This window comes from Motacilla alba, chromosome 7, assembly GCF_015832195.1.
Source record: "Motacilla alba alba isolate MOTALB_02 chromosome 7, Motacilla_alba_V1.0_pri, whole genome shotgun sequence".
NCBI lineage: Eukaryota > Metazoa > Chordata > Aves > Passeriformes > Motacillidae > Motacilla > Motacilla alba.
This window is the reverse complement of record NC_052022.1, coordinates 12,550,584-12,576,377: the sequence shown is the minus strand read 5'-3', so window position 1 is coordinate 12,576,377 and position 25,794 is coordinate 12,550,584. Positions and strand designations below refer to the sequence as shown.

Sequence of the window (25,794 nt, the reverse complement as noted above, 5' to 3'; positions counted from 1 at the left end):
CACAGCCTTCAGCTCTTTGCAGCTGTCTAAGAGATGCAAAGTGTGTTTGCCAGGAGGGAAGGGAGTCTTTAAAAAGCCATTTACATCCTGAAAGACATCCGGTACCAGCACTGGAGATGTAAAAAGCATTAAATTTTGAATTGAGCCTGACTGGAAGACGAATGTAGAGCCAAATGCACTGATTGATTTGCAGAAGGGTGACTGGAATGAGGTGGCCCTGTACCCTTTCTATCCATTAATCATCTCCAAAGCCTCCATAGGTGCCATGAAGTCTGTGCCTTGGTAGAGCCGTGTGTGGACAGCATGGTGCCCATAAGGCTGCAGGGCAACGACCCTTCAAGGAGCAGGGCAGAGGGGTGGATGCACCCCTTGTTTTGGCAGGGGCTTTGGGATTGATCTGGGAAAGGCAGGGTGGAGCGGTGAGGATGTCCGTGCTGGGCAGTCCTTGGCGCTGTTTAGGATCCCCTCACAGCTCCACGATGCAGCACAGGAATTTGTTGCCTGGACCACTTCCATGTGCTCAAGGTGATGCTGGTTGAGGCCAGGAGGGCTGTGCCATGCACATCTGGCTGTGCCATGCACATCTGGTTGCATTGCCAGAGTCAGGGCCACATGCAGGCAGCAGAACATCTGGGCTGCAAACAGGACATTGCTGAAGCACTGGGCTATTGCTTCAGAAACCTCACTGAGCAGTATTAAGAGCAGCAAAACCACCCAGGGCAGTGAATTTGGGGTCTTTTCTATTGGTGTGTCAGCAGGCTGGGATGTTTAGGAGGGAAGCTGCCCATTTCCAGGGATTGTGCGAGCAGGAAGGGCAGCTATTGGAATTCGAAGCCGCTTCCTCCACTAAATTTGTTCTTGCTGTGTTATCTCTGCCTGGGCAGGGCAGGGGAACATCTTGGCAATCTGCTTTTTTGCTACAGTATGTTTAGGTCAGCTTCATTGGTTCCATGATAACATAGGAGAGGCCTTCCTGGCCTCACTAGCAAAGAATTTGCTATAGTAATACAGGAATCTGTCATCCCCTGATGTCTCCTGAGAGTTTTGGAAATAAATGAGTAAGGAAAGGGACGGTGGGTTTAAACACACAAGAAGTAATGTAAGTAAGAGTGGCTGAGCCAGGCCCCAGTTACTGAGTAGGATGCTCTCATTTCATACCTTGGCAAAAGGCTTGGATCAGCTTCCAGTGGACACCCCGAAGCTGGCAACAATACAGTTTTATTTGAGGTCTTAGAGGTAAAGGAAGGGATCTTGTGTAGCTGTTTTCTGGTCGCATAACTGGATTCTTCTACAGAACTGGTAGTGGCAGAGCTGTAACTAGAAATGACCCAAATCTGACTGAAGTATTGCTTTCAATAATAATGAGGCAAAAAAAAAAAAAAAAAAAGCTGGCATCTGCACCTGACTGTTGGTTTGTCAGAGTGACAGAACTCTTCTTACATATTTTGAAAAGGGCACTACGTCACCAAGGGAAACAGGTTGAAGATTAATGGAGTTGTTGTGGGAGGTGGAGGAGGAGTTGGGAGAGGGAAGCAGAGTTGGTTTGAGATGACATTTGTCAGTGTGATTGACTCATTCTGTGCTGCTCTTACATACAGATTGGGACACCGACAAGCATGTGCTTCCCAGTAAAAACAAGTGAGTCCCTGAACCCAGGCTGGCCAGGGAAAGCTGCTGCTCAGTTCTTCAGCAAGGGCTCCTCCTTACATCACTTAGGGATTCACAGAGGGGGAAGGTGGGGGGGCACCTACTACCTAAGCCACTTCCAGTGATGTGGCTTTTTATTATTATTATTTGTTCAGGCTATAATTCTGTGTTTCCTGAAATAACTACCAAGTATTCATCAGGCAGCTCCTGCCTTTAGCTGCCTTTTGTGTGAATCTCAAGTGCTTCATTACTCCCCCGGTGTGTTTTCTTTCTCTTACAGTAAATCTCAGCAGCATCTGTGTGGTGGGGGAGGTGATGCAATTTTGGGTTGAAAGGGAGAAAAGGTCTGGCTGGTACAGGAAGCCAGTGAGCAGTTCAGGGAGCACAACACTTGGGGTGCAGCATCTTTTTGCACAGGAGGAGAATTGATGAGGCCACTTCCAGGAGCCACAGTTACATCTCCCCACATTCAAAGCCCAGCCAATTGCAGCTCTTTATTGCTTGGTAGAGGATTTTATTTTTAAACAACAGTTGGTTTAAGGCTTTCTTTTTTTTCCTCCCTTTTAGTAGCAATCTGATAGTGCTTTGATCACTATTCCAAAAGGAAATGCCTGTAATTTCCTGTGCAGGTCTTACCAGGTGCTGAGCTCCATCAGATCCAGAAGCTGATGGGAGTTGGAAGCACCTGTTAGAATCTGTCTTCTTAGAAAACCTCAGAGATTTGAAATTTCACTTTTGTTTTGAAAAGCCTTAATGCCAGAGCTGCAAAGGGCATCAGACTCTGGCTTCCCACATGACAGATCTGTTCCATGCTTACTTCCCACTGAAGACTGGAACACAATCCAGCTTTTGTTCAGTGTGTCCTTTCAGAGGCATTGACTGGGAAGGAAATCTGACAGACTGGAGAAAACTTGGCTGAAAATTACTCATCTTTATTTAATAATAATTGGCAGATTTTTTTCATACACCTACAGGTCCTTTGGCTCTTGATGGCTTGGGACATGGTCATGCCTGCTTGAGGGAGAAATTCCTGAAGTTCATTCAGTCCTGATCAGCATGACTCAAGGGAAGTAGCAGCCTCCTAAAAGGGCATGTCCTGTCTTTCAAGGATTCTTAGTAGTTCCCAGCCTAGGGGATTGCCTACAACACATCAGGCTGAACTATTTTGGTACCTGGCTAGCGTCTCTGGGTGTGTCGTGGTGGTTGTGTGGCTGCAGCCAGCAGTCTGCAAGAGGAACAGAGAGGGAAGTGTTCAGATTTTGCAGAGTTTCAGCCCTGCAGGCACTGCATGGAGCTGCTAATGCTTACAAAGTGGCTGGGTAAAAGGGTGTAATCGAGTGAGCTGTGGCTAGAGTTCTTAATTGCAACCGTAGGAGTAGTTGGCAGCCTTGGTGGCTGATAGTCTTCCTCAGGTGAGATTGGTGTCCTCAGGTATGCAGAGCTCTGTCAGGCCATGGGTGAGGAGCCATGGACCAAAACAAGCTGATGGTAGGAAAATTGCCTTGGCCGTGGGTTGATGGAATCATCAGCATCGTGCCTATACATTAGTATGTGTTAAATTATGGCCTGTGCTGAAGTAGACATCAGCTCCCTAAAGTTGTCTGCTTTGGAGAGCTGCAGCAGAGGAGGAAGGAGTTTGGTAGTTCCCACACAGGCCCTGCTGTAGCTTTTCTTGGAGGTTTCATAACAGAATTAAGTGATTTGTGTTGCATGTTGCCATGGAGACTGTAAATCACTGTCATGCTGGTCTTCTCAGTCAGGGAGCTGGTGTCTTTAATTGCACTAACCTCTCCTACAAATCCAGAGCTTAGTTCTGAGCTTGCTGACCTTCTGTAGAGGCCTCACCCTGGGAGCTCAGCCTCCAGGATAGTAGAGCAGAAACCAGGGAAAGAGGTGGCATGAAATATCAACTATCTGGGGTCCATTTTATTTTTTATTATTGTCTTATGTGGCCACAATTCTGCTCAGAAGCTGTGCTCGGGCCCACTTGCATTCAGGGCAAGTTTTGTAATGAGGGTGAGGATTAGATACACTACCTACATTTTGTGGGCTAGTCATATAAACTAAGATGAATTTGGGGTTTTATGTTACTTGGCTGCTCCAAGGGGATAGCTCAGCCCTTCCCCTCCACCTCCATGTCCAGACAGGTAAATGGGGTTTTATACAGTTTATTCTGCCTCCTAAACGAAAATACTTTTTGCTGAGGAGGCTCAGTTTCAGTGACACCCTTGGACCAACGCGTCTTTTTTCTTCCCATCCACCTACCCCAGAAGCAGCCACACTTCTGACTGTCTCAGCATTACTGGCTTGTGCTGTCAGGCCACGAGTCTTGCCAGTGTGTACGAAGATGGTTGTATAAATGGTTGTATAAATCAGCCTCCTTCCAGTGACTAAACCAGAGCCCTGACAGCATTTGCCAGCGTAGGGTATGGATCCTTCTCTTGGCTCCCTCAAAATAAACAATTATATAAATTGTAAGATGATTATCATCAGACCTTATTAGTGTATTACCACATGCTGCTTTGTATTCAGACAATAGATAAAAACATTTGTGCTTCACTTTTTTCAGTCAGATCTACTGCAAACACGCTTATTCTTGCTCCCATCTGAGGAGGACTGTGTCAGTACTCTTGCCAAAAACACATGAAAATTAGCCCAAGTCTTTTGCACTTGCCTGTAGCTCTGTGCACCTTTGGGAGTGTTTAGTCTTTTCCAGGAAATGATATATGTTGTTTTAAAGGTTTGAATCATGAGCTGGTTAAGTTCATAATCTTGTCAAGGCATGAGTTGTCTTCGTGCTTTGGTTATCAGGGCAGATGGAGGGGCAGAGGGACTGAAGTGCTTGACTTTTGGAAGGTTTTAGTTATGTACGTGCATGGCTGGCTGGAGCATGGGACCTGCCATCTCAGTAGAAAGAGGAGTGTTTCCATGAGCAGCAAAAACAATCCTGCAGAAACATCTAAACTTGCTGCCTTTTGACACTCTGAAGTTTTCATCTGTTGTGCTAGCATCACCTAAAATACAGGGAATTGTGCTCAACAAGCCAGCCTACGGTTCTTGACTTTTTTCTTCAATTGTTTTTTTTTTTTTCAGTTCAGTTCTTGCTGTTTTCCCCAGGCTATGTAACACTCAGTCTGGTGGTTCAGACACACAGCATGACCAAACTTCTGGAAACAACGGGAAGCAAATGCCCCGATTCAGCCGATAAGCATGCTGGGCAGAGACACAGTTTGTACAATGGGCTAAACATTATCCTAGCACTTTGGGGAGCATTTCATGCAAGATAAGCTTGAGTCTTCTTAGGAGTGGGTTAAAGGGCTGGCACAAAATGTCAGTAAAAATGTAATGCTTGTTGCCAAGCAGCAGTTTGTGGTTTTGTGAGGAGGTCAAAAATCGTGCACAAACGGAGTATGTTTTTCACATCCACAGACTGTCCCCCACCATGTCAGTAACAATCAGTCTTTCATTCTGCCTGGCTGGAGCTGCTCTGCTGTGTAAAGAAGGATGGGGTGAAATCTTGGCCATGGGCAAAGCAAAAAATTGTCATTAAATGTGCTGGAAGGAGGGGCAGAACTTTAGCCAGGGTCTGTGTCTCAAAAAGCCTGTGAGGATCATCTGACCCAAGAAGGATTACACAGAAATAAAACTTGGTCTTTCAAGCAAAAATAAGGCATTTAGTTGAATTTCATAGGTTTTTCAGTAGCCCAGCCTGCTGTGTATTGATGTGTGGTCTCATAAATATGAGAAAGTGGCTTACTCAAAAATAGGACTAAGAAACTTTTCCTTGGGGTTGTTGTGAGGAAATGCAGTGTAACTGTTTGAAACCTCAGCTGGTTTGATCTTCTGCCCATCCAGCAGGTGTTGCTTGCAGTAGAAATTCTTGCTATTCTCAAGAATTTCTTCCAAAGGTGGTTTAGAAACAAGCAGTCTTGATCATGCTTCTTGTTCTGAAAATGTTGACTGGTCTCAACTTGGACAAGAGGCCTTTGCTTCTTCTTAGACTCAGCAATCTCATCCTCTGTCTCCTTATGGGCTTTTCCTTTTTGAGGTGGTGTGGGGTCTCCAGTGTAGTGAAAGAACATGAGACCCCCCCCCCCCCACCAAGTTTTCCAGGTAAAAAGTGCTTTTATGATTCAATATTTTGGATTAAACAAATAATGATTGTGGAGAAAGGGACTAGAGAAATCAGAAACTAACCTGGATTGGGAGATTATGATCTTGTGTTTTGACAAGAACACAATCAGCTTCTGTACACAAAGCATATCAGACTTGCTTGGTGGTTTCTGAGAATGAAAAAGTTCAAGTTGTCTTTTTAATGAAAAAGAAATCTCTAGAGTTATTGGGAAAGCATCCAAAAGCTTGTGTGAGTTGGTGGGGATACAGGCTGGGAGCCAACAGCTTATGAGCAGTCCTGGTCCCACCTCAGTGCTGACCCCAGCCAGTGCCTGCAGCCCAAAGGGCACCAGCAAAACCAGAATGTCTGGGAGCAGGTGCCTGCAGAAAGTGTCACCACTGTTGCTGCTGCACTGAACAGTATTTTCAAGAAAACCGATACCAAGAAAATCAACTGCCTTGTCTTCAGCCTTATCATCATGATGGATTTTTTTTTAATTTTCTCTTTAAGTGTGTGAAAGACCTCCCAGAAAATGCAACGGTCATTCAGATCTGGAAGGTGGCCACCTGTTTCCTCTGAGATCAGTATCACTGCTGCCCAAGGGTGGGTGGAGGGCACTCACATGCACAGAACCTCCTGTCTGGCTTCTCCTTAAATGAGCGGTTTCTGCTGCTGAGTGTTGAAATGGGCCCAGTCAGCAACAGCTGCCTCTTCTCCCTTCTCCACATACCTGTGCTGTTGCCCGGTTTCAGCCAGGGAATTTTTTTTCATCTTTCTTTTAGGAGGTAGCTCTGAGGTTAGGGGAGCAGTGTGACCATGCTGCCAGGAAGCTGCTCTCTAGGCTGTGTCACAGCCACAGGCACCAGCCTTCCTGCCACAACAGGGTTGAGGGTTAAAAAAAAAAAAAAGGCAAAACAAAAACCACCTGTTGTTCCTGGCCTGCTGCCTTCTTGATTTTATTTCTCAAAACTGAAAATAAGAGAGAAGAAAGCAGCTAAGTGCATTTCTGTCTGCTGGCAGAGCCTGTCTTGGACCTTTACCTCCAGTTTCATCCATCACCAGCAGTTCTGCCTGCAGATCTGATCCTAGGATGTAACAAACATCCTTAATGTTTGCCACACCTTGGGTTAAGCAGTGAGGAATAGCACAACTCTAACTTATCAATGGGATTTGGTCACTGGCAACAGGAAACTGTCGGGAGCTTGATAGGTGCAGTGAGCCAGGGTGATTTTTGTCATTGCTGTGTGGACCCAGCCCCTCTAGGAAAGGTATTCAATGGCATCGATGTTGCATGTGCATTTGGTGACAATTAGCAATGCTTGCAGACAAACAAGGCACAGTGGTGGAGATGTCTGCACTTGTAAGTGCTGGGCGTGAGTTGGAGTAGAGCTGTTGGGAAGGGTTGGTCTGCTGCTCCTTTCCAAAAGAGTGGAGCTGCCTTCATTCTCACTTCTTAGGTGCAGGTAAAAGCTGCCTTGTGCATATTGCCCTCTTGTCGTTGCTGCTGAGTGATTGGAGATGATCTCTTTCTCCAGCAGGTGCAGCACACTGGAAGCATGGCTACAAGTGCCGTTCCCAGCGAAAACCTGCCCACGTACAAGCTGGTGGTTGTTGGAGATGGTGGTGTGGGCAAGAGTGCTCTCACTATTCAGTTTTTCCAGAAGATTTTTGTGCCAGACTACGACCCAACGATTGAAGACTCCTACCTGAAGCACACGGAAATAGATGGGCAGTGGGCAATTCTTGATGGTAAGCAAGCTACTCTCATGATCCCCTTTCCCTTCTAGCTGAACACGATTGCAAATAGACCTCAGTGTCTCTCACAGCATGTTGTGTCTCGGTCCCTCTTGCTCTGCTGTGGGCTGGCAGGATCTGGAGCTGCATGGTCTGCAGCTGGTCTCCAGCAAAGCTTCTGCTTCCAGTTGCATTGGTTCCAGTTCTGCACAGAAATGTTTCTTGCAGGTCTGTGCAGACCTACAGATCCTCATTGATATTTGGAGTAGGCTCTGCAGCCATTGAATTACAGCCCTGCCAGGTGGCTATTGCTAATGATACTTCATTGAGGCTGAACTTATCCCCTGGGAAATAACTGTGAGTGGGTAACTGAGTGAGTGGTTATAACCAGAAAGAATATTTAATCAAAACTGTTGTCCACTGACAGTGAAGAATTGTTACAGCTCTTAAATCCAGTCATTCAGGGTGATGTTTACTTGTTTAATTACCTGTCTCATTTCAATATGGGTAGGGTAGCAGCCTGGAGATCTGTGTAATCAAGTTTTCAGTTCTTTGAAGAAAAACTGCCTTTTTTTTTTTTAACAAAACAACAACAGTGAAACACACAGGAAAAAAAAAACACAAAAAAACCCCCAACCTGAATAAAAAACCCCAAACCAACCACCTTGATTAGCAGGTGAGGAGAAAGCTCTGTATTACTTAAAGCTGCAGCTTTTTCATTTATGCTGCATGAGGCAGACTAACCACAGCTACAAAGGGAATCTTGCTCTTAAATGTTGTAAGTTTTGTTTTCCTTTACAGAATAATTAGGTGGTACATAAAATCAAGCAAGCATTTTGTGCCTTAATTACCCAAGTTCATGTATGTGGCCACTAACATAACTGAACTATATTTAGCCTCACTTGTGCCAGGTTCTACCTCCACCCCCTTGTCACAAAGATGCTCAAGATCTTTGGTGTCTCTGCGTAAGTGTCACTGGTATGTGGGGACAGAAAGCTGGGGGATTGTCAGGAGTGGTGGAATATGTGTGCTGGTGGAGCTTGCTGTGAAGACTGTTAGCTTGGTCTGGAAACTTGAAATCTTAGTTGCACTCTTAAGGATTTATCGGATATAATTTAGTCAGTATAAAGTGCTACAAAGTCCTTAAAAGAACAGCTTTTATTCAGTATTTAAAAAAACAAAACCAGCAAACAAAAAACAAGTTAATCTTGCCAACATTTGTTCATTTGAAGATGTTAATAGTTGATATGAGGCAGTATTTGTGAAATTGGTTCTGAAATGTCTTTTCTTGTCATCTGCATTAGAGATATCAGCTCCAAATTAATCAGCTAATTATGTTGTATACATGTACCTTTATTTTTAAAATGCCAGTCCTGTATAAAAGAAAAATCCAGTCCTGCTGTAAATTAAATTCATTATTTTGAGTCCATAATCCTGCCCTCTAAAATGAGTGACCTTTATCTTCACTGGTATGCCTCATGTTCTGATATATATATATATATATATATATATATATATTCCAGCTGCTGTACCTGTTGGTGTTGGCTGAAACAGCCTTGGCTTTGCAAATTATTGAGAAGTAGAAAAGGCATCTTTTACTGAATATTTGGAATTTTTGTTTAGACTAAACAAACAAAACTTCAACAAAAAACCCAACTGAACCTGATCTGAGTGGGAGTGGTGAAAGAAACTGTTTTCCAACGAGCAGAAAGTTAACCCTTTGTTGTACTGAAAAAGCCTTTCTTTTGCTCAGATGGAGCTTAATGGCTGTACTTGGACTGAACAGAATCAGCTGTGGCCTTGAATGGCATGTTGGTAATCCCTGACTTCCAGGGCTTGTGTGCCCACAGATGCTTCACAGCCAGAGAAGTGAAACTGCAGCTGCATCTCTTTCCTACCGCTTGAGATTTTGAACAATCACAATTTTGGAAGAAAGGCAATATTCTTGCCTGAAAAAGGATGTGACCCTTCTCCATCTGCCCAGAAAAAACAGGGCACCAGGACTGACTAACACTTGTGTCATTTGCCTCAGCTCTGTCACAGGCTTTGGATCTAGGCCATTCTCAGAGGTCACCATATCCTAGGACAGCTGCTCTTGCTGTGGCTGCATGAATCACTTATGGTATAAAATTAGAGACAAACATGATAGGTAGGGTCAAGATGCATCATGATAAATCCTAGACTTTCCAGTTGTTCTTTATGACCAAAGCCTTTACAAGCTGGGGTTTCATGCAGTGCTTGGTGGGCAGAAGCAGCTGCCCACCCCCAAAATAGGAGCTAGTTTTGGAACACAAACAACCAAATAAGGATATAGCATGAGGGACTCTATAAATTTTGAAATTTTCAGAAACAGTTATTATTTTTAAAAAACCAAATACAGACATCCAACAACTTTTTTAAAAAAGGGAAACAGCCCACCCTTTTCCAGGCTGTTGCCTGAGCAGTTCTGTACAAAGCATCTCAAGCATTTTGTAACTGCACCAGCATTATGTTGTAAAAAAATCCTTGTGCTAGCCAGCTTGCATAAAGCATTTGGCTTCCCTCCATGAAGACCTTCACCCACATTTATTCAAGAGCACTAACTGCCTGCATGATGAAATGTTTGACTTGCATTTTTTTCTTTAGCTGAAATCTCTCAGTGAAAGTAGACTGAAATGGAATAGGGTTCTATTTTAGATCTTGGAGCAAAAGCTACATTCAAAATCTTCTTTTACCTGTTTGTTCTTTGGCTTGGGCCTGTCTCTATTCTTCTCACCAGGAGTTGTCTGTGGTAGTTCTCTGCCTCCCAGAAGATTGTGGGACCTTTGTTGTGTTCATGTTCCACACTACACAAAACCACTTTGTTGTTGACCTTATGCCAGCTTTAGAAGACCATCAACGCAGTGTTTGGAAGAAAAGTGTTGTACAGTGGAAGAGGGCACTTAACCTGAATCAAAGATGCACAGGCAATTTGTGGCTAGCCCATTTTTTGGTTGCTGCCACTCTAATGAGGCTTTAGGACCAGCTTCCAACTTTCTCTGCCTATGTTATCTTGGTTTATTCCCTGCTGGTTGTGCTGAAATCAGCACAGTGCTGTGCTCGGTAAAATGCACGTTGGTGCTGTGCAGACATGAGGTCAGAATTAAGTGAGAGCCAGGTTAATCTGCTTTGATTAGCTCTTGCTCCAGCTGCATTGCTGTGATTAGTTTTGCATACTCCTTTCTGTGTGCAGGCTAACTTTGCAAGTAGCAGAGGATTTCTTTTGGTGTGACTGCAAAATGCCAGGCTGGAATTACTAACCCGGACATGAAGCCAAAAGTGGAATACCTTAATATGGCAAAAAGTTCCTTATGGTTCAAAATTCCTTATAGCTCGTACATCACACAGAGATAAAAAGGTGGCAAGCAAAGGGAGATGAAGAGATGACCACAAGCACATAGCTTGGTCCTGTTGTGGAATTGGGCTGAACTCTTAGCTGTCAGTAGGGCTGTGCCAATTGGTACGAGCCAAACAAGGAGTTGTGTTGGCTGAAAGGAAGCTGTGGTCTCCCTTCTCTTCCCTTTCCTTTCCCTGCTATGATTTTCATGAAACTCTCACAGTCTAAAAGTTGTCTCTCTGCTCCTGAGGTTCAGTTTCCCTTCTAGTTCTCTTCCCAAGACCTCCTCCCAGTCCGGGTGTGTCCTTGTGCTGGGCTGGACCTGATGAGTGCACCCCCTGTGCACTCACAGCAAGCTCCATTCCTTCCCCCACACTCTGTCTGCCCTTCCCACCTGTCTGTCCCTTGCATCCCTTTTTGTTGAGGGTTTTTGCTGCTAGTCATCTCTGGGCCCACTGTCTGCATTTCTTCTGGGAAAACTTGAGATCAACTCAGCCATGAGGCCAGAGGGAGATCAAAGGTCACTTCAGATTTGCAGGCAGAAGGGTTGGTTTGTGGCTTGCTTTCTTCTCCTTTTTGTTAATTTAGAGTAGCATCACCGAGAGCATTAAAATTCAAGTTAAATTTGTACTTTCATTATTTTATTTGTGTGTACAGTATTTCCCCTCCCTTAGTTGCTGGGATTTTGCAACAATGAAAGAGGGGGTTTTGTCTTGGGTTGGATTTTTTTCCTGCCAGGAAAATTTTGATGTTGCAACATGGAAAACACAAGGCTTTGAATACTTGCCCTTTGTTAGAGAAAGGGCTCCTTTTAAGAGCTTGCATCTTTATTCTGTTTATTGATGTGGAAGCCTGTCTTCTTTTTGCTTAAAGAAAGGGCAAGAATTCAAATACTTGGGTTTTCCATGTTATAACATCTGTGTATTTAGCTAGGGCACAGATGAAGGGCTCATAAAAGCCCCAGTGTTTTCCTATCATGTGTTTTTTGCTGAGGAAAGCTGTCATGCTCGGGGCAGCATGGCTGTGTCTGACAAGGAGCAGAAGCATCAGAGTGACCGAGTGAAATCTCTGCCTTGCTTTGCAGATGGCAAGTGCACCTCTTACCTCTTTGAGGTGACTTGGGATGTGGGGATGCAGAATAGGAGCTGTGACCCCAGTAGCCCATCTGTGCAGTGCCCAGAATACCAATTCTTCAGTTGAAGGCAGTGGCTGATGGGAGTGCCCTCTCCCACGGTGCTGCTGATGGAAGACTGAGACTGTGGAGGTGGCTTTCCTCAGCCTGAGGCTCATTAGTTTGACTTGGCAATTCAAGTTCAATTTTCCCATGAGCTTAGGTTCCAAGCTGCAGGGCAGTGAAACCCAAAGGCTGAAGGACAGAAAACGGGTTGGCGTGCCTGTCAGTTCATCTTTATCCCCTCTAGATGCCATGGACAGTGGAGAAACTCTCTTGAGGTGACCTATACACCCAGCTGCCTGGCAAGGTAAAGATGTAGGAGGACATTTTGCCTAGATATTAAAAGAGAAGGGCTCACCTGCACAACCAGATCTGAGCTCCTTGAAGGCTGGGAATGGTGTGTTTGAACTGAATCCAGCCTAGGCTCCAGAAAAAGCAATGCCATTGCTGACTTAGAGTTCACAGTGTGTCTCTGCCCTTGGTTTAGAGTCACCAAGTGCCTTTGTCTCTGGACGGGCACTTGGAGCACTGTCAGTTGCAGAGACATTGCCACATGGTACACCTTGAAGCACCAAGGGCTTCTATTTTCGACCACAAGCCCCATGGATTCCTGGGCTCCTGTGCCTGCTCAGAAGTGCTCTCTAGGCAGCTGCACTCTTGCATAACCCATCAGGATTCACAGAAAAATGGTGTGGAGAGCTCTAAAGGGACAGGATTCAATTAGCAAGGAGTTCATCACAGCAGCTGGGGGTCACATCCACTGGAAAGTCGAAAAGGCCATCTCTTCACTCAGCAACCTCTTACCTGCAAAGCAGGAGACCTCCCTGCTGGGCTCTCACAGCCTAATTGCTCTTAGTTTAGTCTCCAGCTGGTCTCATGATAGCTCTAAGTGGCTTTGCCCTCTTTGGATGTCTGTTCCTGCATCATACATCATCCTTGGCTTCTCTCTCCTTCAGCTTACCCAAATGCTTTCATAATTGCTCCTCCTTGCTTCTTTGGTCAAATTTGTGAGAAATTGACAAAGTTTCCTGTTGGAAGTCCCTGAATATGTGCAGTCTATGAGTCTGATTTCAGTTCTTGGAAGAATGAGGTAGGAGAAACCCACTGTGCTTTGGTCTTTGTTTCCATGCTGGCATTTACGTGCTGCCAGTGGGGCAACTGGTGGTTTAAAGTGTACCAGCTCACAGTTCTCTACTCATGGTTCTTTTTGTCTTCTGGCATCCTGTCTATAGAAACTGGAATTTTAAAAGAAGGTGAATGCTGGCTAGCATGCTAAATCTTCTCATCCCTTTGGGAAGCCAGTCATCTTCTGAGCTACTGCTTCCCAAGGTTTCTCCTTGCTCTTTCCCATTTCTATAGGTAGGAGCTATCTTGAAGCTTTTATGCCACAGGATACCACAAGCAAAGCCACTTACATCTGGCCCTTTTTCAGTGCTGATGATTTTCAGGATGGGGTCCTTTCCTGCCTACAAAGGATCCAGATCCCTCTCCTCTGTTGTTTACAATTCACAAAGCACACAAATGTTAGGCTGGGGGCTTGCCTTGATGAAGAGCATACTTAAAGTTAAGACAAGGACTTTCTCTGGCCATCTACACGATTCTTAACTTTGTATGAATAACCCATCTGAGATAAACCTTAACCATCACTGCTGTGTGTCTTTTACTTACACTTTCAAATTGCCATTTTAAATGTTGCCTGGACTTGCTCACCTTTTTATCAATGCTGCAAGTGAATTCACTTTAAATAGCAGCTGCTGACACAGCAGCTCTGCCTGTGTTTAGTGTGATGGCCAAGATCCAGGCAAGGTAGGAGAGCCCCATGCATTGGGATATCCCCACAGCCCCCACCAGGGCTTGCCCCCTCCCCCAGGGGATGCAGAACTTTGGAGGGGCAGCAGCTGGGGATGGGTTAATGGGTGCAAAGGCAGAGCTGGATGCTTCTTATGTGTTCCATGAGAAGTTTGCAAATGTGCCAGAGCAAGGGGAAGTCCCTAAGCAAATTACCATGCAGGATACAGCACATCCATCTCCACCTTCCTGCCCACAGCTTGTGCTGGGGCACCTGCCCTGTCTCAGGGGGAGGGAGGGCAGCAGGGCTCTGCTCTCGGCGGGGAGCTCTCCCACTCCACCACAAGTTGGGTTTGTGTGCTGGCTGTCAGCTCTCAGCCCTGCCCTGACACCGTGTCTAGCTGCTGCAGGAGTCAGATGAGGGCAGCCCAGCCTCTCTGTACAGGTTGGGCAGGTAGGAGAGATTAATTTCCTCTTCTGTCCCAGCCCCAGAGCCCTGGCCTTATTCCATCATAGCAATTCTGCTCAGGGCATAGAAATTTACCAGCACATGCAGTCTCTTTGGGTTTTCTATTTCCTTTTTTTTTAAATTTTGTACAGTCCTTAAGAATAGCTGCTCAGCCTTTGAGCTGAGACCCTTGTTTCCTAGATTCAGAGGAGAGGAGCAGGATAAAAGGCGATGAAGAGATTCAGGTGCCTTTCCAACAATCTTGGCAAATAAGCCTAAATCTCAGGGTTTTTGCAAGAGCCTGGAAGCTCTTTTTAGCTTAAGAGCTCATGAAAGCAGACGTTCAACACCAGTTAAGGCAGGAGAACAAATGAGACTGAAGGCTTTAAAGGGCCTGTCAGCACCAAGGAAGGTCTCCAGGTCTTCCAGTGTAGCTGTCTCTCCTCCAGACATGCAGTGGAGGTGTGCGGCTGGCTCCTGGGGTATGCTGTGACACGCAGCCTGTCCACCTGTGCTGATGCAGCAAAGTGGTCTTTATCATGGCCCCATCTGGAAACTGAGGCAGGCTGAGCACTTCCCCTACAGGGAACACCTTGCTGGGTCTGTGGATGGGTTCAGACTAGACAAACCTGTATCAAGCCCTGCTGCTCTGTCAGCAGTATGCTCCTGCCACTGTCTCCATCCATCACTACCCTGGGCTTTCCCCATTGCTCGTGGGCAGCAGATGTTTACACCGTGGCTGTACAGCAGAGGCAAAACAGTTTTCTCACCTAGCCCAGTTGACTGAGATGTGAAAATGCTCCCAGTCATCATGAAGGTCCCACGTTTGCCTCTGGGGTACAACAATGCATTAGGATTAGTACTCCTGAGCAGCTGATGCACTTTGAGTGCACCCCGTGTTGGTACTGGCATAGCCTGAACTGATGAACTTCTCTTGTACCCTCCTGCCGGTCAAAATCCTGGCTGTGCACAAAGCTGGGGCTCAGCAACTAGCACTGATCTGTGTATGTGGTGTTTACCCAGAAGGTTGGGGTAGCTTGTTCCACAAGTGATGGGACCCCCTGCAAGACAGATCCATGGAGAACCAGTGAGTTATGATTCCATTAGGTTTAATCTAGTGGGGAACGGCATCTGAGTGGCTGTCACAACTGAGGTGTTTTAGGGGATTTGAGCATGAATTTATTCACAGAAATGCAATCACTGTATTGGATGTGCAAGGTACTTAAAGCTTTTCCATCTGTTTTAGTTACCTCCTTAGTATCAGCACACCATTTGGGACTAAATGTTTAAGGGAAGTTCCCCAAGGCTCACTCTGAAAAGACAAAATTGTCTAGAAACAATATCCAGGTGTTGATAAAAGGAAAATGCTTGTAGCTATTATTTTGGGTTGTCTCACAGCCCTGTTTCAAATCATGCATTTTGTAGGTTATCCCTGACATTTAAACTGGCTTTTAGCTAATCTTTCAGTCTTGGGTTTTCTTTTCTGGGAGAGGGAAAAGTTGGGAGGGTTGTGAAATACTTTGAGCTGTATCCTGCCAGAGGAGCAACTCTCCAAATTCAGTGATCTGTATTTGGTACTGGAAAAGGAAAATGAAATCCACAGTGTCATCTTCCCTTCCTCCTAACTTAGGCATACAAGGACGAGTGAGGTCTGGGACAGAAACCCCTTTGTCAATCCAACTTGATTTCATCAGATTTCACGGTCTTTGAGGACGCCCAGCAGAGGCAGAAAGGCCACAGGACACATAGTGGTGCCAGCAGCTATGGGTCCCCCACAATAATTAAAAACTTTTGTCTCTTCTGTCCTAGTTCTGGATACTGCAGGCCAAGAGGAGTTCAGTGCAATGCGGGAGCAGTACATGAGGACTGGAGATGGATTCCTCATCGTCTACTCGGTGACAGACAAGGCCAGCTTCGAGCACGTGGACCGGTTCCACCAGCTGATCCTCAGAGTCAAGGACAGGTGGGTGCCATGGGCCAGCACTGCCTGACCTGCCAGGCTCCCGACCATCCTGGGGCCATGGCTGCACATCTGACCCCAGCTTCTGCCTTCTGCATGTCCTAAGACAAATCCTTATGTGGGATTTGTGGACCTCGGGGTGGTGAATAAGAAGTGGTTTACTTCTGATAAGCATGAAGCGCTTTCAGTATGGAAGGTGTCAGTGGTGTTACAATGGAGTGAAAATGCATCTGGAAGGGAGAAACTTCTGCCAGAGCACTGTGAGAAAGAGAGATCAGACACCTTTGAAGGTTACCAGCTCAGCTCTGAAGAGGGGGAAGGATGCTCTGTGCACAGTGCAGGCACTTTGGGATCACCAGCAGGGAGTCAGTAAGCATTTGGCCCTAATTATTTTGTGTCCTGGTACCATCTCCCTGTCCCTGGCTTGTGCCAAACAACCTTTGAAGGCCCTGCATTATTTGGGGGTGTGAAAAAGTGTCACGAAGGGAAAAAAACTCGTGCTGGAAGGAACTGTATTTCTCACCAGGGATGTAATGTAATTAATGCACTGTGCTCTGCAACAAACAATTACACAAAATAAAACATCTGTCTGTGCCTGGGAAGACAGCAAGAGAGGTCACCTCTCTCCTCCTTGCATGTGCAGGGGAGAAGGTAGCACTGGGAATTTAATCATGGTAAATAAATGTGTCCTGGCACAGTGAGGGGAAGCTGCTGGTTTATCTACAAGATAACTCCCCCTTCCCATCATGGTTCAAGAGGCATTGGATCCATTCTCACTGGGTGGGGTGTGAATTAAGCCCTTATATGTCTGCAGCTTTGAAACACTTAGTTCTTCCGTTCATAATGACTTTTAATTATGGAAGTCATCAAGAAAAGTCACTAGAGGGTTTGGGCCTCGTTGCTGGCTTCCTTTCACAGCTCTGAATAACTTCCCCACAGGAAGGGTGGACTCCTATCATGTGAGGTTCACAGCTGACAGCTCTTCCAGTAAAGCATCCAAAGTGTAGCCTGCAAGGCTGAAAAGTAAAGGAAAAACCACCCTTTGGTTTCATTTAAATGAAGAAGAATGTCAGTCCCTCAGTCAGCCTCTCGGATCACAGCAGTCTATGCACTGCTGGCTTAGCTTGGGGCAAAGTAAATCTGTTTCTAAAAGCTAAAGGAGACAGGACAGAATTCCCTGTAACCTGCCCCAATCTGATGCTGATTTTATCTAATGTAACTTGGTGAAAATAAGATGTTTCACTGTTTGCTCTGGCCTGAAACTTTTCCCCTCTGTACGGGCTGTGCAATGCTGCAGCAGTGTGTGAGAGGCAGGAAGTGAAACAGGCTGGCGAGGTTGTTTGTGTTTCCCCGCTCAGCGCCACTCCGAGCGTGAGGAGCGTATCAATGCTCCATCCAAAAGCTGAACTTGGGCAGAAAATCACAGCAGTGGGAGCAACGTGAGTTCAAAAGCCCTCCTGCTAAACCCACAGGGAGCTGGAGCAGAGCATCACCCTGGTTTTCAGTCTGGCAGGCAGTTTTGGAACTTTAAATCCAAAAGAATTGCAGGCTGCTGTGTTAGCAGGGTTGTTCAAAGCCTTCCTCCCATTTTCTTTCTACAACTTTCATTATAGTAAAATTTCCAGCTGTAGCAGCTTTGTCCAACTAGCAGTTGTACAGCTTACAATAGGGAACAAAGTCCCCATAGAGTTTTATGCCTGATGTAAACAAGGAAAATGAGATAGCATCTAAAAGTGAGCCCTTTCTAATCAATGTGCTGCAAGCCAAAAAGCAATCAAATAATCCAGACAAGCAAATATTTTGCTCCAGAAGGATCAGAGTCAAGCTATATCAATGCTCAGGTATTAACATTAAATCACAGTCACATTATCAGAATGAATAACTCTAAGACTCATTTAAAATGCAGAGTGCAGTACAGTATTTTTCCAGCCAGAGCAATGGGGCAACATGCCAGAGGGAAGATGGAGCTCTTATCATCTCGATGAAAAATGACCCAGAAACGCTGTTTAAAAATCCAGAGTTACCAGGGAAGTGGTTTATACAGAAATGAGTATGGCCAGCTGCTCCTTGCTCCAGTAGAATCAGCTCTGTTACAGCAGAAAACACTGGGATCATTTAGGAGGGCTTAAAGTTAAATATAAGACAACAATACTGCAGTAACAGTCAGTGATCAGAAGGGACTCCTCCCTCCCAGCAGTGGCTAAGAGGCCCTGCAGCAGCTGATTGCTCTGTTTCATGAAGCCAGAGGAGAGAGAGTGGCACTGCCAACACCTCCCATGGCTCCCAGCCTTGGTTCTGTTCATTGCTGAGCAGTGGTGCTTTCTGAATGGGGACAGGACATGCTGTGGATAGATGGATCTCTTGTCAGGTGGTGGCTGAAGGCAGGCACTAACAAGCCTGGTAGTTAAGGAAATACTGAGTATTATTGCAGAGAGAGTTGGGTTTGGTATTTTTTTCTGGGATTAGAAACAGGAGATGGTAGGTAATAGCACTGGAAGTTTAGCAGATCTCTTTGGTTCCTTCCAGCCTCCTTCCAGCTACCACTGCCAAGCCCAGTTTGAATTGGAGTAACAGCTGATGGGCATCTCTTTGCTCCCACTCATATACTCCACCAGCTCCCAGAGTCCATCTTCCTTTTCCCCGCAGTTGCTCTCAGTGGATGACCAGGAATGAAATTACTCCAATTCTTCCATCATCCCTCAGTATCTTGCCAAGATATACAGTTACTGAGATGACTTAACTGCTACAAAAGAGTCCCAGACTCCTGTCCAAGATCTGTCTTTATGTCTCAGTTGATTTTCTGGCTAATTCTCTAGATCTTTCTTCACCTAGTTGGATCTTCAGGCTTAGTTATCATCAGGCATTGCAGAAATTGTGACAAGAAGTTCCTGAAGTCCCTACAAATAACAAGGAATGTGTGCATGCATGCAGCTTGTCAAGTAAATTATTACAATATGAACATATGTATAGCACAGCCTGGGGGTTTTCTTTTTATTTCTTTACACAAATGTGGTATGTCTGTAGCTGAAAATGTTAAATGATGTCAGCATCAAAAAGTGAAATTTATGCTCATAGTTTTTGTTGTAGTATGGTAATAATTGGGTGGTGGTTTTGATGTTTTCCAGGGAGTGTTTTCCAATGATTTTGGTGGCAAACAAAGTTGATCTAATGCACTTACGGAAAATTACAAGAGAACAGGGGAGAGAAATGGCAACAAAACATAACGTAAGTTTACAGGATTATTTAATGGGTTATTGAAAGTCTTATTACAGCCATTCAGAATCGAAAGCTGTGCTTATTAGGAGCTGCACTGAGGCTTACAATGAAACATTTGTAAATACATTTTTGACTACTACAAAGTAGCAGCTCTGCAGTTTCCTTCCAGTAGGGCTAATTCATCACTGAAACCAGAACCTCTGCTGTGCAGCAGGCTGTAGCAGAGCTGTGGCCATCACTAGGACTTCTGTTCAAGGTTTCTGAAAGTGGTGAGAAGTGTTCAGGATGAGGGAAGAAAGTGCACCTCCCTGGAGTGAAAAGGCAGAGTCAGGCATTAGGAGGTGTATCCAGGTGCCTGAGCTTGTTAAAGATAATGAAGTTAACAGGGTTGTTAAGCCTATATAAATCTGGCCCACCATCTTAGCTCTGCATTATTCATGCTGTTAGTTTAGCCTGAGAAATTGGTCTTAGATGGGTGTAGATCACATGCTGCTCCACTAATCACCTCTAAATGCCAGCAGCCCTGAATACCCAGAGGGAGACAACAACTCCCTTAGGAGGTGGAACTGAAGGAAAGGTTAAAGGCAAACAAGCCTGAGACCTCTTGGCAGCTTGCTGTGCCTAAAGGACAAGCTCTGCGGTGGTTTCAGAGCAAACCTCGATGGGAGTTTGGCAGGGCAGGTTCACTCCCCCACCTCCCCACGGAATCTGGTTTCTGTCAGAGCCAGGACACCTAAACTGCAGCACAGCATGTTGTATCCATCTGTATACACACGCCTTGGAAAAGGCCATGCATGAAAATACCTTATCAGAGGCAGTTTTATAAATCTGCCAGTGTGCTGGACAAGCACTCTAGGAGGCCCCATCTGGCTGTCAGACTTTGAAGGGGAAGATCATTTTACACTGAAGGGGAATTGTAGTCATGAAATATTCATGCAGTAGTCCCAATAAAATGTGGCAAGCAAGAATTTTTGGCAAGTGCTGGTCTTTCCACAACCCTCGGCTATTTTCATGTCTGTGAGCACAGCTCAGGGGGAGAGAACATCTGACTACACGAAGTCTGGGATTATTCTCCCCCAAACCCAGAGCTCCATAGCAGCTGTTTAGCCTGGTGCTTACTCCAGACCTTTTGTAAGCTGTCGCTGACCTTGCTGCAAGCGTGAGGGTGTTGATAGCAGTGTCATGGCAACATTTTGTTTACCTGTATTTCTGTGGTATTAGCAGCCCGTTTCTCCAGCCTTTAGGCTTTTCATTTTGAAACTGGTATTATCACTGATCTCTTTGATGATACACTTCTCTCCTCCAGATTCCTTATATAGAAACCAGTGCCAAGGACCCACCTCTGAATGTGGACAAGGCCTTCCATGATCTCGTGAGGGTAATAAGGTAAGCTGCAAGCTCCTCCCTTCCTTACTGCCCATGGGTGGGATGTGCAGGAGTCATGGCCCAGAGAGTCAGGAGCTAATTTGTGGGGAGCCAGGTTTTCTTGGGGGTGGGATATTTCTGGTGTTTATTAACTTTCTTGTCCTGTATCTGCTTAGGTATGTTACTAGCACTTAGCTGCCCATGCAGGATATCAGTACCAAGCCCAGTAAGAAATAGCTGTGGCCATAATGAAAAATTTTTATTCAATGAACAGTGCAAAACCTACTATAACGATCAGCTCTAAAAGGCTGGCACTGAAAGCTCTGGACCAGTAATTTGGGTTTTCATAGTTTTGTCTTCTCAGGGTCTTGCCTTCCCAGAAGTTAAAAAGGACCAGCAAAAAATTCTACAATATTCTAATGCTGTAGGTGACTTCTAACATTTTCTGCTCACTAAATGGAAAAAATTAAGCCATTTTGTACGAGCAACTGCATGACCTAATGGCTAAGCCCCAGGTTTCCTCAGACTGCAGAGGTTTGTTCCCAGTTTTGGCATGAGCTGCCTTTGCTCGTTTTGGCAAACGCTCTCTCCGGGCGAACCCCTGCTCCGGCTGCCAGCAGGGAGGGACTGCCTTCCCAAAGCCCGGCTCCTCTGCAGGAAAAGAGCTGCACACACATCCCAGCATCTCGGCTGATAACCTCAGTTCTCTCTGAGAAGATTTGTTTTTCTGGCACTAGTTGTCTGCCAGATTTTCTGGGCCCTCATTTTTCATGTTTTGGGAGGGCGCTGAGCTGAAATCATGCTCCTCCCTGCCGTGCAGTCAAAGTGCCTCGCCCGGCAATTAAACCACAAGGCATTTATTCACAGCATATCTGTACTTGTGAATATCCTAGCAGAGCCTCAAGCCAGCCTCCATCAAAACCAGATGGTACTGCCCACTCTTCCCACATGTCTCAAAAGCAGAGGGCAGAAAGTCTTTGGAGAACTGAGTTGGAAGTGTCCCAAGCTCTTTCCCAACTGTTCTCTAACTCAGTATTAGCTGGCTGGATATTACTTTTGTGTTGCAGCAAGCTCTTACCACCATCTACTCTGCTCTGCAGGAAAGGAAAACAGCCAAAATAAGATGGAAAGGCTTTGTTTGCTTTCTCCACGTAACACAGCTCCAGGCAGGCTGAAAGGAGTATTGTAATGAGGCATTACTAATTTCAAGCCCTGAAAATGCACTCCATAACCTCAAAAATAAGTGGTACACCTCAGTTTCCTGAGTAGCTACTGTGAAAGTCCTTGCCAGCTTGTGATGTCAAGGGCACCAGAAACGTTCACAAGAGCTGGAACTTGGGTTAAGTCAGAGAGCAGGGAGATGCTGTGTGATCTGGCTGATCATTGGCCACAAAGCAGCTTTGCTCGGTTTTTGGACATTACAAACTGTCCACAATCAAGGGTAGCATCACCCATCTAGTATTGTTTTTCTGGTTTTCAAGTAAGCTTTTTCAAATAAAATGCAAATTTTAGCTCCCTGATAACTGTCATTGACAGAGTACTTTGGAAATTAAGGGCTTCCTCAGAGCCCTTGTGAGCTCTCAGGGTGAGGATGCTTGTTCAGGGTTGCACTCTTCGTGCTCCTTGCACTTGGCTGATTCCCAGTTTATTTAGCTTCATGCAAGAAACTGTTGTCTGGAAGTAATCCAGAAAGGAGCAGGGTGATTGAGTCTACTGAATGGATGTTTTAAATTTCCTGATGCCCCTTCTATGCTGCAGCAGTGCACACAAAGGAGAAGCCTTGAGCAGGCCCAGGGTGTGGTTTCTGGATCTCTAAAACAGATCCAGAAGAGTGTGAACAGCTTGTGGTCACTTAGTGTTTATCCAGATTTAAAGTATTTTCTGAATTTCAGCTTTATAGTTTTAGGCTTCAAAGTTTTATGTTTTTCACACCTCCAGCCTTCATATTCACTGAGAAAAAGTCTTACTAGTCAAGGCTGAGTTTTTCAGATGGTTGGAAGAATTTGGAAGCTGAGACTGTAAGAGAAACACCAGCTAAAGCCATAGTGATTTATGCCCCAGTGATGTCTCATCCTGGTCCGGATTACTTGGTATGAACACTTGGTTTAATGCCTGGTATATTACATGACAAAGAGGCTGCTTTTGAACTGTTCAGACTCTCAGGTTTGAATCTAAGCTGCTGGTGTCTGTATGTTTCATCTTGCACTAAAATCTACATCTGCAGGCTGCCTGTCAGGTGTTTGACTTACAGAGCCTTCACTGGATGTGCACTGCTGGGCTGGCAGAGTAGCTGCTGCAGCTGGGTGCAGCTGCAGACAGGCATTTGGGCAGTGCCTCGCCTTACTGGACAGGGAGAAGCCCTCAACAGAATGCTTCAGAGGCTGCTCACAGCTCCAGGGCACACTGCTGGAGGGCTCTCCGCTATGTGTTCCTGGTGGCTGTGACTTCAGACAGCCAGGGACATCCTTCTGGGGTCAGCTAATTCTCTGTGCACCAGTGCTCTTCACGACATCAGAGGAAGCCAGAGCCCCTTCAGCAGCAAACTCAGTTTATTTTTTAGCTCCCCTCTATCACCACGTCTGCATCAGTGCAGCTGGCAAAGGGCGATGCCAGCTGAAAGGCAGAAGAGTGTATTTCTCTGTGCTCTCTGTATCTCTCTCATCCTCTTCCCTTCTGAGTGTCAGCAGTGTCATGGATGACGTTGCATCGCTTAGAGCATCCCTGTGTGGCAAGGGAGGAGGCAGCAGTTCACCATGGGCAGCTGGAGGCATAGTGCCCTGGCAGGACATAGATCCCTGCCATTATCCTTAATGGCTTCTTTCCTCCTTCCTGCAGAATGCAGGCCAGGCCCTTCTCAGCTGTGTGGCATGAAAAGCCACGCAGTGCTGGAAGGGTGTATGGAGATATGTATGCAAATATGCACATGCACAGCAAGATGCTGCTCTTCAGGCTGCCCAGGGCTCTGGATCCAACCCAGCCTTATGTCTCACCTGCCTGCTTTCTTCTCTGTCTCCCAAAACAGGCAACAGATCCCAGAGAAAAGCCAGAAGAAGAAGAAAAAGACCAAATGGCGAGGGGACAGAGCCACGGGCTCCCACAAACTCCAGTGTGTGATTTTGTGACAGGACACCCTGGGAATGCCTTGGATGCCTCCCTCCTCCCCTCCTGACCCACCGGCAGCCCGGGTGAGGAGCCGCAGCTCGATGCTGATGCCCACAGGGCCCCGTGGCCCCCGGGCTCCCTGCAGAGGCTCAGACTCGGAGCAGGCGGCTCCAAGGCTCCGGACCCCCAGAGAGGGGCTGCACATCAGGGCCAGCGTGGGAGCTGTGTGAATGGGAGGCAGAAGGGATCAGCAGGACCTCAGCTCTCAAACATCCCCAGCACCTTCCAGGGGCCTCCATAATGTTTATAAAAACAAACAAAAAAAAAAAAAAGAAGGCAGAAGTTAAAAAAAAAGTGTTGGTTTTATCTGCAAACATTTCTCTTTGTGACCCATTTCTGAACAGCCTTGAATAGCCCCCCTGTTTGGTACAGTTGTCTGTGTATGTGTGGGGGAAGGAAAAGGATTTTTCTTTCTCCTAATTTTTTTTTTTGTCCTCTTCTTCCTTTTTGTTGTTTGCTCAGCAAGTGTTGGGTTGCAAAGAAACAACGGCCAGGCTTTAGATTTTTTGCACTGGACTCTCTTGGGCGGCAGTGCCAAAACAGAACTTCATATGAAAGTGCATAGATTTGAAGGAAGAAAATTAATTCCAGCTGCCCTGGCTGCTCCAGACATTGTGTCAGACTCTGGAGGGTTGCCAGCTCACAGACCATAAACTCCAGTTTAGGAAAGGAGGTTTGGGCTTGGATTATATATTTCTTTTCTTACCCTTTGTCGAGAGGTTTTGTTTCTGTTTTGTAACTTCGGACATGTCAAACTTAGGACATTTTGTTAACCTGGAAGTATTTAAATTAAAGTAATTTACAAATGGAAGGTTCTGTCATTTTTGGGGGAGGGGGGTGGAGGGGAAGGGAGAAAGGAAGTAAAATCTGAGCTGAATTTGTTATTTGGGTGTTGAATTTCTCCCTCATAAATGCATGTAAAGTGGTGCGATCTAAATCACTCTATTATTCCTTAACCTTTCCCTGCAAAGCCACTCGTGGGTAGATTAATTGTTTTGCTTTTCCCAGGCTCATCTCACACACACAGGAAACAAAATCTGTTTATGGAGTTTGGCTCAAAGTTTCTTCTTCTCTCTCCTTCGCCAAGTTGGTGACTTGAAAGGAAGAGGTGTTTTTAAAATGATTCAAGTGGGATGGGTCTCTTCATAAGCTGACTGTATCTGAAATGTCTCCCTGAAAACAGCAAGGACTAAATATGCCTTACGAAAAGACAAGGCAAAAAACCTGCAAGCATTCAAACTGCCATCTGTAGCACCAGAAATATGGCTGTGCACATCCTGGAGGGGCCACGTGTTCTTTCACACCTTTCCTGGCAGTAAGAACTACAGTAGCAAATTTATCTTTAATGGTATGTCGTGTGCTGGATTGAATCCATTGGCTCCATTCACATGGTCACCAAATCTGTTTAAAAGTAGCAACTTGCTTTTCATCAGCTTGAATCCTATTCAAATATGCTTTGTGGGCATGACTTAAAATATTGGCAGAGTATGAATGCCTGAGATTTATGTGTCTGAGCACAGAAAATCCTGGTATTGGATATTGAAGATCCATCCAAGATGATGGATCATCACAAACTTAGTTGTCCATACTTGTCTATTTGCCACCAGATTTCATTTCTTGACCCTTTGCCAGGCCACTTTTTAGAAGTGAGTTGGCTGCTGATTATTTTTCAGGTAAGTGAGGGTAATGGAAACATGTTCTTAATTTGTTCAGTCTTCATCACAGCCAGAAGATGGCAAAAGCCTGTGGCTGGCTCAGCAAGCTGCTTGGGGTAATGCTGGCTCTGCTGCCTCTGTCCCCTTTGGTGCGGTGACAGATGCTGGGGATGGAT

The 25,794-nt window shown here is 45.6% G+C and overlaps 1 protein-coding gene across 5 annotated transcripts in view; it reads left to right on the top strand.

Annotated features, from left to right (window-relative positions):
• Window positions 1-24,774, top strand: part of MRAS (muscle RAS oncogene homolog) — a 38,600-nt gene extending 13,826 nt beyond the window's left edge. For 4 of the 5 annotated variants that reach the window (XM_038142528.1, XM_038142527.1, XM_038142526.1 and 1 more), the window contains 5 exons: window positions 7,297-7,510; window positions 16,070-16,223; window positions 19,346-19,445; window positions 20,743-20,822; window positions 23,824-24,774. In XM_038142528.1, coding sequence (XP_037998456.1) covers window positions 7,297-7,510; window positions 16,070-16,223; window positions 19,346-19,445; window positions 20,743-20,822; window positions 23,824-23,923 — 648 coding nt within the window. In that variant the 3' untranslated portion in view covers window positions 23,924-24,774. The remainder of the gene's footprint in view (window positions 1-7,296; window positions 7,511-16,069; window positions 16,224-19,345; window positions 19,446-20,742; window positions 20,823-23,823) is intronic. The other variant, XM_038142530.1, reaches the window with a different exon arrangement.
• Window positions 24,775-25,794: the final 1,020 nt, after the last annotated feature.